General features: G+C 40.1%; 1 protein-coding gene across 37 annotated transcripts in view; it reads right to left on the bottom strand.

The window, feature by feature from the left end:
• The window catches only part of ABI2 (abl interactor 2), a 76,633-nt gene that overhangs the window by 41,955 nt on the left and 22,376 nt on the right, over positions 1-12,302 (bottom strand). For all 37 annotated transcript variants that reach the window (XM_084779808.1, XM_084779807.1, XM_084779810.1 and 34 more), the window contains exons 2-3: positions 9,538-9,705; positions 806-982 (exon numbers count right to left, since the gene is read on the bottom strand). In XM_084779808.1, coding sequence (XP_084635934.1) covers positions 806-982; positions 9,538-9,705 — 345 coding nt within the window. The remainder of the gene's footprint in view (positions 1-805; positions 983-9,537; positions 9,706-12,302) is intronic.

The raw sequence follows: 12,302 nt of genomic DNA, 5'->3' as shown, positions 1-12,302 counted from the left end.
GGCCAGCTTTCAGAAAGTACACTTTTCCCCAGCTCTAGCTGGTAGGTGTTCTGAAGTGCTTGCACTGGAGCGCAGTGCTCTGTGTGCAAAGCTCTGCTCTTCTACTGGTAATTTATATACATACTAGATACTCAAATGCATTTTTAAAAGATGGCCAAGATATAAAATGTTATTATTTATTTATTTATTTATTTGGTGTTTTAAGACAGGGTTTCTCTGTGCAGCCCTGGCTGTCCTGGAATCCATTATAGATCAGGTTGGCCTGGAATTCACATCAATCCTCCTGCCTCTGCTTCCCTGAGTGCTGGGATTACAAGCATGTGCCACCACGGCCAGCTTAAATGTTATAAACTTAAAAGCCCTAGAAACAAATAGTAATCTGTAACCTTTATCTACACTACCCTTATCTAAAATGTTGAGATAAAATTATTCTAGAAAAAAAATCAAGTTCATATTCAGTAACATATGCTGTTCTGAAAACTAATGCCAAAAGTCTACTGATAAATTTTTGAGTTAAGAAAAACATTTTAATAATATACTGGATGATTTTTCTGTCATTACTAAATCATTAAAAGATTAGAACAACTATACTATGTAAGTTATCAGCAAAAACAAGCAAATTCCATTGAAAGATGACTGCTTTCGAAGATAACACTAAAGAAAGTCTTAAGAAGGATACAATTGTAGCAAGCAATCTTCACACAACCACAGCTGTGCCAAGATCGGGTTCTTCAGGAAACTGGACAAGCCTTCATTTTCTAGGCTTCCCTATAGCCTTTTGAAAGCCTGACAAAACTACACCTACCTTTACTCCATGTCCAATGTCATCTAAAATTGTGTAGTCAATAGGTTTTCGAATATAACGAACTGGTCGCTCAAGGTTGGCTGGAGCAATAATCTTATGGGTTCTTGAAGTGTTTTTATTGGTAGTCAAAATACCAATTTCTCTTCTTGCAACCTTCTCTTTATGAATATCAACTGTCTGGAAGATATAAAGAAGACAACACAAACATGGATAGCTCTGGTATGCAAATAAACTGGAGATTCAACACTGCCTCATATTCTTTTAATTAACCATTTTCTCTCTAGACTACGTCTTTGTTCATTTTTAAGCTAATGCAAGGGTCCCCAAAGCATGCCCCCAAATCTAATCTTGCCCATTACCTGATTTTTATAGCCCACAAGTTAAAAGCAGAACATAAAATATGCATGTGTGTATGTTTGCATGTATGTGTGCACACATATAGGTGGTAGTGTATGTGTTCACTAGGAGGGAGTGCACATGTGATGTGCACACTTGTTCATGTGGAAGCCAGAGGTCAATCTTGCATGTTATTTTTCATAAACTGTCCATCTTGTATTTTTCAAACAGAGTCTCCCACTAGAACAAAGGCCTTGCTCATTTGTCAAGGCTGGCTGGACACCAGTCCCAAGCATCTGTTGGTCCCCACCTCCCAGCATGGGGATTACATATGCACACCAGACCCATCCTTTTACATGGGCTTCAGGGACAGAACTCAAGTCCATATGGTTGTGCAACCAAGTCATTTCGCCAACCCATAGTGATCGTTTTCAACAGTTTAAAAAAATAAAAATAAGAGTAGTATCATGTCATGTGAAAATTGTATCAAATTCAAATTTGGGTTCCTATAATTTTATTGAAATATACTGTTCACTTGCTTACTTATCTATGGCTACTTTTAATAACTAGTCACAACAGAGAACTTACAGGTTGTGAAATTTAAAATAATTAGCTCTTTAAAGAAGGTTGCTGGCTACTGGGTTTTTAAAACCATGCTAAGGATTTTCTTTCCATTAAGAGCCACCCTAGTAAGGGCTGAAGAGATGGCTCAGCAATTAAGAACATTGTCTGCTCTTCCAGAAGTCCTGAGTTCAAGTCTCAGACCCACATGGTGGCTCACAACCACCTCTTCTGTAATATAATCTGATGCTCTCTTCTGGCATGCAGATGTACATGCAGATAAAGTACTCATTAATGACAGACAGAAGAAAGCAGCAGAAGCCAGGCATGGTGGCACATGCCTTTAATTCCAGCACTCAGAAGCCTGAGGTAGGCAGCAGATCTGAGTTTTAGGGCAGCCTGCCTGGTCCACATAGCGAGTTCCAGGACAGCCAGGGCTATATGAAGGAACCCTGTCTCAAAAAAAAAAAAAACAAGAAAAAGAGGGCGGGGGGGGGGGGGGACGGGGACGAAGCAGAGTACTCTTGTTATATGTTTAAATAACCTATTATAACCTCTATTATTGTTTATCCATTTTCTTTTTAAAGAAGGAACAAAGCTAATATATAAATATTAAAATGAGGATAAAGGTCTAGGGTCAGGGGTGCAGCATTTTCCTAATATTTACAAGGCCCTGACTCAATTCCCAGTATCCAGCCCACTCCTCGCAAGTCAATTTGACAGAAAAGCTCATCTGCTTCAGCAAGTTGCTTATATCTTACAACACAATGCTGATCACATATCTCATTAGTATTTATCAAGGGATCACACATTTTTAGTACAAATGATAATATATTTTTACTTATAGTCCCCTATTATTTGCTAACAAAAAATAAATTTCTCAGGAAATGTAAACACTAATGTAGCATTTTACATAACAAGTTATGACTTTGTAATCTATAGACAGCAGCTATTTTTAATGTAATACAACAGAAAGATAAGGATGCAAGTACATAAAAAGCACTGTTCTTGAGTCATACTTGTTACTGTGTAGTAATAGGTAGACAAAATCTACACTACTTCCCCACTCTGAAATAAGCAAAACTGTCTAACACTGCCAGACATGTTCTTGAGGGTAAAACTGCCCAGATCAAAAACCAAGGATCTAGAAGAGCTTCTGGTTTTTTTCTTACATTATTTACTCAAGTATCAATTGTGACTGTCTATGATAGCTAGATTTTATGTCTACTTGACACAAGCCTACGTCATCTGAGAAAAACAACCCCCCGTTGAGAAAACAACTCCATAAGACTAGGCTATAGGCAAGACTGTAGGCAATGTTAATTAGTGATTGATGGGGGGAGGGCCCAGCCCACTGTGGGTGGAGCCATCCCTGGGCTGGTGGTCCTGGGTTCTGTAAGAAAGCAGGCTGAGCAAGCCATGAGGAGCAAGCCAGTGAGCAGCACCCCTCCATGGCCTCTGCATCAGCTCCTTTTTCTCCTGCCTTGTTTATCTCTATAGTAAGAAAGGTTAAGCAGGGAGTAGTGGTGCACACCTTTAGTCCCAGCACTTGGGAGATGGAGGCAGAGGCAGAGGAAGGCATCTCTCTAAGAGTTCAAACCCAGCCTCGTCTACAAAGGGAATTCCAGGATAGCCAGGGCTGTTATACAGAGAAACCCTGTCTTGAAAAACCAACCAACCAAATCAACAACAAAAGGCAATACATAGTTAAGAAAATCAAAAAGTATTAAGTTGTATTCTTGCCACCTCAGATTGAACTGCATGAATTCTTGCGGCAAGAATAAAATTTTCATTTTAGAAAAGTAGTGTTTTTATTTGGTACATGAATAAAAATTTGATTGACAAGCACTAAACCTATTTTAGGAATAAAAAGAACACTGGTCCAAAAGATTGTGAGGTCTTCAACAATGATCTACAGGCCTATAATCCCAGCACTTAGGAGGTTGGAGACAAGAGGATCAAGAGTTCGAGACCAGCCTTTACTATTTACTGAGCTCAAAGCCAGCTCTGGGCCCAGCGTAGTGGTGCAGAAGCAGGTGGGTCTACAAAGCAAGTTCCAGGTCAGAAAAACCCTATCCTGAAAAACAAAAACAAACTAAACAGCTCTGGCTCCATAAGACCCTATCTCAAAAAATCAAAACAAAAGCCCTAAAATGCAACAAATACTACCACCACCACCAGCCCCCCAAAAAAACCAGAAAAAATAATATAATAACACCAACCCGTACGTATCACCTAACTTGTAACATGCATCAACTTAAAAGGTTTTTAGGGACTGGAAAGCAGAGCACTGGCTGCTTCCCGGGGGCCTGGGGTTAATTCCCAACACCCACATGGTAGGTCAAAACTGTAACGCCAGTACAGGAGACTGGGTACACTCTTCTGGCCTCTTCCAGAGCCAGGTATGCATGGGGCGTACAGACATACATGCAGACAAAACATCCACACATATAAAACAAAATTTAAATTTAAAATGGTTTAGAGGTTAGTGAAGTCTATGTAAGGTACTTTTAAATATAACCTATTGCTACTATGCTTTCCTGAAATCACATGTCCAGCTTTCAGTAATCACCACATCTGCCCTCTTAATAGGACTCTGAATCTTTGGAAGTGCAGGTTCCATTGCGATGTTTGCAAAGAATTTTAGTATTTAAAAAAAAAAAAAAGTAGCAGCTGGGTGTGGTGGTGCAGTCCTTTAATCCCAGGCAAGAGGCAGGTGGATCTCTTTGAGTTCAAGGCCAGCCTGGTCTACAAAGTGAGTCCAGGACAGCCAAGGCTACACAGAGAAACCCTGTCTCAAACAAAACAAAACAAAACAAAATAAGTAACTTTATCCTAGTATTCTAACATTACCAATTATATGAAAATAAACACAGTCGTTTAGAAAAGGTCTCAGTAACCATTCTTCCCTGTGGCAAGTACCTGCTCAGCCAGTGAACAGGGCTAATCAAAGCAGCGCTGCAAACAGCACTACTGTTGCTACACAACCTGTTAACTAAAAAGCACACCCCAAAGACTACAACAATTGTTCAAAACATAAATATCTACTCTCTCTGAGTTTGTTAAAGTTAGTTTTCCCACCTGTCTCACTGTTTGGCTACGCTGGTCTTGCATGCTGCAGGCTTCCTCACACAGCATGTCAGCTGCGCAGGGCTAAAATGCTTTGAAGAAACCATCCTGGCTCCCAGAGCCCCTTGAGCCCAGGACCCAGTCCCACGCCTCCTTCACGAAGCCAAGCACGTGACTGGACAGGAAGCACTATATAAAATGTTTCGCTTCTGCTTTATTCATACATTACTGTTTCGAATTACCACAGATGATTAGAGTTTGGCCATACTGGATAGCTACCTCAGGTAGCAACTCATCAGTTACCGATGATTAAATAAATTTGGTGTTTTTAAAATAGGTTTGCATTAAGCATTTATTTGCTAAACTACAAATACATTTCAGATTATCCATCTTCCATAAATAAATCAATTATTTAAAAACTTAATAGATGGCCAGTGATGAGATTCAGCAGGTGGGGCTCGTACCACCAACAATGATAACCTGACTTCAACTCCCAAGAACGCACAGTGGAATATGAAACCAGCTTCCACACGCTGTCCTCTGAGCACTTGCACTCACACACAATAAATGAATGAATGAATGAATGAATGAATGAATGAATGAATGTGAAAATTAAACTTAATGGGTAAATTTTACTGTTTTAACTGATATTTAAACTCAAATAGGGGAAAGTATTTTAGAACCAAAGGCTGGCAAACTGTAAACTATAGTTACATGGCAAATCTGGCCCAGAGGTATTTTTGGTTGTTTGCTTTTTTGTTTTGGTGTTTTGAGACAGGGTTTCTCTGTGTAGCCCTAGCTGACCTGGAACTCTCTTTGTAGACCAGGCTGGCCTCGAACTCACAGTGATCCAACTGCCTCTGCCTCCCAAGTGCTAGGATTAAGAGCGTGTGCCTGGCCAAGTTTGTTTGTTTGTTTTCTTTTTTCAAAATTTATTATGTATACAGTGCTCTGCCTGTATGTACAACTGCAGGCCAGAAGAGGGCATTAGATCTCATTATAGATGGCTGTGAACCACCATGTGGTTCCTGGGACTTGAACTCAGGACCTCTGGAAGAGCAGTCAGTGCTCTTAACCTCTGAGCCATCTCTCTACCCCACCGAGTATTTTTAGTATATGTGCTGCCAAAGCGAGCACCACCAAGTAATTTTATACAGCTCGCAAACTAACATGGGTTTTAACATTTTTAAAAAGTTGTCCAAAACACAAGGATGCACATGAATGTGTCCTGGGCAGCTTACCCAGTAAGACCTTGTCCTTAAAACAAAAAAAACAAACAAACAAAAAAAAAATGGTACATGTGTTTAAAAATAGTACAATGAGATGACTACAGCCCACAAAACCTAAACAAAATGTTTACCATCTGCCCTGTATAAAGTTTTCTACTGCTATTTTAGAATATTTACTAAGTATTTGCTTTCTAAACACACAACATTTTCTTTATATTACAGAAGAGGCTGTTAGGGACTGGAGACAACTCAGTGCAGACTCAGAATGTAGGATACTTTAGGTTTAATCCTTGGCACAAAATAATAAAAATTTTCTCCCAGTCTAGAGATCATCGAATATCTTTTATATTAAGTTGATTGTTTTAAAGATAGCTGAGCCAGGTAGCAGTGGCGCACGCCTTTAATCCCAGCACTCAGGAGGCAGATGCAGGCAGATCTCTGAGTTCGAGTCCAGCCTGGTCTACAAAGTAAGTCCAGGACAGCCAGGGCTGTTACACAGAGAAACCCTGTCTCGAAAAACAAAACAAACAAATAAACAAAAGATAGCTGAGAAGCTTTAGGAGCTGCCTGATGGCTCAGTGGTTAAGTGCTTGCCATACAGAAGAGGACTTGAGTTCAGGTTCCTAGGTCCTCTGTACAAGTCAAGCACAGCAGCCCACACCTGGAACCTCAGAGCTAGGAAAGCAGAACAAGAGGCTGTATGGGGCTCGCGAGCTAGCCCATCTGCCTAATGCATGAGCTATAGCTTTACTAAGCCATCCTATCTCCAAAACAAAACAAAAAACAAGGTATGGGGAGCTGGAGTGATGGTTAAGAGCACTGGCTGCTCTTCCGGAGGTCCTGAGTTCAAGTCCCAGGAACCACATGGTGGCTCACAACCATCTATAATGGGATCTGATGCCCTCTTCTGGTGTTCATTAAGACATGTACATAATACATAAATAAATCTTTAAAATATATATATATATATATATAAGGTGGAGAGTGACTGTAACCTCAAGCTTACAGATACACACTCTCTTTCTCTGGGACCTGTGTGCATGTTCATATACAAACAAAATTTAATTATTGAAGCAAATTCTACAAAATGTGAAATTTTGTGTCTGCTCTTGCTTCTGACAAACACAGGGTCTACTGCAGAGTTAGTCTTTGCCTCCCAAGGCACTGACCTCTAGAAGCACAAGAGTTCAATGCATTTCTAACAACTCCACCAATTCTGACCTACTAACCTCTATCAACTTCTCTCATACTTCTCACTTACTCCATCAGAATGGCTTTTAAACCTAGCATTATTATTAAATGTCAACGTGCAATATGCAAACGGAGCAGGGCCGAGGGGTGGCTCAGCTGAGGGAATGTTTGCACTGTGCAAGCATGGAGAACCTCAGCCCCAAGGAACAGCCAGGCGTGGCAGCGCACTACTGAAATCACAGCACTAGGGAGCAGGCACAGGGGGACCCCTGGGACTTGTACAACAGCAAGTCTAGCCAGTGAGCTCAAGGTTCAGTTGAGAACCTGCTCAAAAAAACAAAAAACAACTAAGGTTGGAGAACTATTAAGGAAGACATCCAACATTAGCCAATCATTTTAATGTCTTTAAAATTCATTTTGTAATTAAATTAGCTTTCCGTTGTGGCATTTTTTTTTAAGCGCAGACCAGTTTTAAACTCATCACCTTCCTCCCTTAGCCTCCCCAGTGCTCATGCTACAGGTGCTTACCACTGTTCCCAGCTACAAGATTACTTCAGATGGACTTAAAATACAGGAATGGTTGTCAAAGCTACACCAACAGGGAGCCGTCAAGAATTTATATAAAGAGATTCTACCAACATGACAACATGTGGGGTTTGGTTTGGTTTTGGTTTTGGGGGTTTTTTTGTTTTGTTTTGTTTTGTTTTTTTGTTTTTGTTTTTGAGACAGGGTTTCTCTGTGTAGCCTTGGCTGTCCTAGACTCCCTTTGTAGACCAAGATGACCTCGAACTCACAACGATCCACCTGCCTCTGCCTCCCGAGTGCTAGGATTAAAGGCGTGTGCTACCACGCCCGGGTGACCACATGTGTTCTAATGATTTTGAAAGCTGTATCAAGAGGCACCCACTGGAAATTTATGTATAGATTCTAACAACATGAGAAGATGAGTTTCAATGCTAAAAGAGCAAAATCCCAAATTCTATACCTATGATAGCCACAGCTATATTTTTTAAACTGTGAGAAAGCAGAGTGTAAGGAAAAGAGTGAAAACCTTGGGCAAAAGTAAAAGGTTTGTTTTTCCATTTCCTTTTTGTGTTTTCACAAACATGGCTTTTATTTTATGAGTTCAAACTTCACTGTAAAAGCCAACAAATTAAAACATACAGTGATATTAGTCATAGTGTGCACAACTCAACGGATTCTATGCAGTTAGAACAGCCATGCTAAAGCCATGGACTTTGCTTTGCACTTTACACTTGCACTATCAATGACGTTTTTATGTACTTACGCAACTCTTCCCTTCCCTCTCAAAGAAAAACCCACCAGAGTCAAAACTTGAAAAACAATTACCTTTATATATCTTTCGTGACTCGTGAGTCCCTTATCAGTACCCTGTTCTCCCTCATCAGCTAATACTACCCTTTCTTGGTCCCCTTGCTTAACACTTAAAGTTTCATGTAAAGATACTGTTTACAAGGTTTGCTAATCTAAACTTTCCCATTTTGCAGGTTCCATTCTAATAAACATAAAACCTGAACTAAGCTGAGTTTAGCTCAGTACCAAAGTGGTTGCCTACCATGCACAAGGCTCTAAGTTCAATTTCCAACACCACTGTGGTGGTCTACGCAGGAGTGGCCCCCATGGGCTCATATATTTGAATGTTTGGCCATTACAGAGTGGTGCTACTTGACAGGGTTAGGAGGTGTGGCCTTGTTGGGGGAAATGTGTCACTGGGCATGGGCTTTGGGGTTTCAAGTGCTCAAGCCAGCCCAGAGGCTTCTCTGCTGCCTGCAGATCCAGATGCAGAGCTCTTAGCTACCCTCCAGCACCATGTCTGACTGAGTGTCACCACACTACCCACCATGGTGATAACGGACTACATCTGGACTGTAAGCCAGCCCCAGTTAAACGCGTCCTTTTTAAGAGCTGCCGTGCTCATGGTGCCTCTTCACAATAGCAGAACACTAAGAAAACCACCAAAATGGGGTTTAAACGCTTACTGACATGGAGAAAAAATTACATTAGCCACCAAGATATCAAGTCATTACTTTTAAAAGCACTAAAGACACACACACAGACACACACACAATCTGTCAGTAGATTTTTTTAAAAGATAATTTTTCACTTCAAGAGTTATATTACTGGGGTACCCAAGTTTTAATAAAATTCATCACAATTTACCTTTCTTTCAAACTATAAAGATAGTAACATCACAAAAAGAATCATGAATCAACGCACTATTAAGTTTGTATTTTCCAAATAGTCCATGCACACTAACTTGCATAACAAAGACAAGCAACAGGCTGTGTGTTGCTCACAGGCAAACAGAAAATAACATGGTCTCACTTGTGAAATATGGTTGATTGAAGATTCCATCCTCCGTAACTGGGATGCCTGGATATCCAGCATCTGTAGGACATTGTTGGCCAAGGTGTTTATCAGATATGCAACACTTGCTAAGGATTGGGTGGTGTAGGCTTTGGTTTCTTCTAGGGCTCGCTGTTTATCTGATGACTACGGGGGAAAACAGTGACCATTAATTTAAAGATAATTTCTAGCAAACTTAGTCATCTAAACCATTCTGTTATTGAACCTATTCACCAAGTCAAAAATATTCTGAAAACCACATTATTATGCAAATCCAAAACTAAATAATTTGAGGAATTCACTGATATTTTCAATTTAACTATACATCTTTGGTTTTTTTTTTTTGGCTTGGTTTGATTTTTTTCCAAGACAGGGTTTCTCTGTGTAGCCTTAGCTGTCCTGGACTCACTTTGTAGAGAAGGCTGGCCTCGAACTCTCAGAGATCCACCTGCCTCTTTCGCCTGACTGCTGGTATAACAGGCATGTGCCACTGCACCCAGCTATACTCTACATCTCTGTATAAGTACAAATAAAATCCTGCCGCTATCATGTAAAATCTAAGTGCCAATGTACACTTTGAACAATGACAGCACATACACATCTTCCTAATTTAACTACTTAGGCAGCATTGATATAAATGTACAAATACTTATTCTACTTTCCTGAATCTTGATTTCCTTTCATTCTCACACATGTGTCTATCAAAGTATTAATAAGATAAATAAAATGGCTGATAATAAAAAGTTATAAAACTGAAATAAAAAAAAAACCTGAAATGCCTGGCTACTCTGTACTCCTGTAATTTAAGTGACAACCTTAGGGAACAGAATTTGCCAAAGTCAGCCCTTTCTTAGCAGTCAGTGACACCTCAGTCTCATAACTGCCACAACCCAGAAACCCTATTTGAAAAACAGATCATGCAGCAAGATGTAACTAAATGACTATTTTCCAGGTTACAAAGCAAAGCAGTGATGTATTTGATGTTGCCAAACACCTTTTGTAGAAAGACTCTGTGGCTTCTGATGAGGATAATCCAAGTTTCTGAATCAGACCCTGGAGGTTGGTGGCAGCATTAATGTAAGCTACAATGGTCACCATTCCTCAATTACAAAGCAGAGGATACATCCCTGATCCAATCATTCCAAGAAGTTGTGGACAGGAAATGAAAAAAAAATTAAAGTTGCTTTCTAAAGCAAAAATCTCTGTATACAACTGCCACTGCAGTGACAGGGTTTATCAAAGTCTACTGCAGTTCCAACCATGTCTCTCCTACAGTCTACAATGCATAGATACAAATTTCTTCAAGGATTGAAGAAAAGTTCTTTTGAAGAAGTAATTAACAAAATAACCAAATAACACCATATTATCGTGAAAAAAGTTAAGGAAAAAAAGAAGATTCAAACAAAATCAGAGATGAAAAAGACACATTCTAACTGATAACCACAGAAATACAAATGCTTCCTACAACTACATGCTAATTAATTTTAAAACCTGGAACCAGATTTCTGGGTACATCCAGCCCCTACCAAAGCCGAACAGGAAAGATACACGTATCTTCAACCAGCCAACAACAAGCAGTAAGACTGAATCAATGACCAGGTTCTATTTTTAAAAAAGAAAGGACTGGATGGTTACACTGATGAATTTTACCAAACTTTCAAATACAAAATAATGACAAGTCATGCACAGTATACACATCTATCACCCTAGTACTTGGGAGGCTAAGGCAGTAAGATTTCAAGTTCAAAGCAAGCCTAGGCTACACCATCAGATCTACTGTCCAAAGAACTACAAAACCAATGTCAACTCTCTTCAAACAGTTCCAAGTACGGGAAGCAACTCAACTCCCGCACACTCGTTCTACTGGGCCATCACAAGCCTGGTACCAATACCAGACAAAGACACAACACAAAAAAACTACAGGCTAATAACCCTTTGAACATATAGATGCAAAACTTCTCAACAAAATACTAAGTCAAAGCCGGGCGTGGTGGAGCACGTCTTTAATCCCAGCACTTGGGAGGCAAAGGCAGTTTGAGGCCAGCCTGGTCTACAAAGCAAGTACAGGACAGACAAGGCTACATACACAGAGAAACCTTGTCTCAGAAGGAAAAAAAAAAAACCCCAAAATACTAAGTCAAATACAAGAGCATGATCATGTGAGACTTACTCCACAGATGCAATAGGTCAGCATGACAATTGGTAAATAAAATACATCAAATAGAATGAAGGCTAAGAAAAATGTGTAATCATCTCAACCGATATAAAACAAGCATTTAATAAAATCCCCTTTGTGGTGGTTTGAGTGAAAATAGCCCCCACAGACTCATAGGGAGTGGCACTATTAGAAGTGGCCTGGTTGAGTAGGCGTGGCCTTATTGGAGGAAGTGTGTCACTGAGGGTGAGCATCGAGGTGTCAGATGTTCAAGCCAGGCCCAGTGCCTCACCCTCTCTTCCTGCTGCCTATGGATTCCATACAAAAATCTCAGTTACCTCTCCAGCACCATGTCTGCCTGTGCACTGCCATGCTTCCCACCATGACAATAATGGACTAACCCTCTGAACTGTAAGCCAGCCCCAGTTAAGTATTTTCCTTAATAAGATGCTGTGGTCGTGGTGTCTCTTCTCAGCAATAAAAAACCCTAAGATACACTTCATGACTTTAAAAAATAAAATCTACAAAAATTTAGGTATAGAAGCATATTGTACTTGAAGCCAGGCAATGGTGATGCACACATTTAATC

This window comes from Acomys minous (genome assembly GCF_964271855.1).
Source record: "Acomys minous genome assembly, chromosome: 4".
Taxonomy (NCBI): domain Eukaryota; kingdom Metazoa; phylum Chordata; class Mammalia; order Rodentia; family Muridae; genus Acomys; species Acomys minous.
The sequence above is the reverse complement of the archived record's forward strand: the minus strand, read 5'-3'. Positions and strand labels throughout refer to the sequence as shown.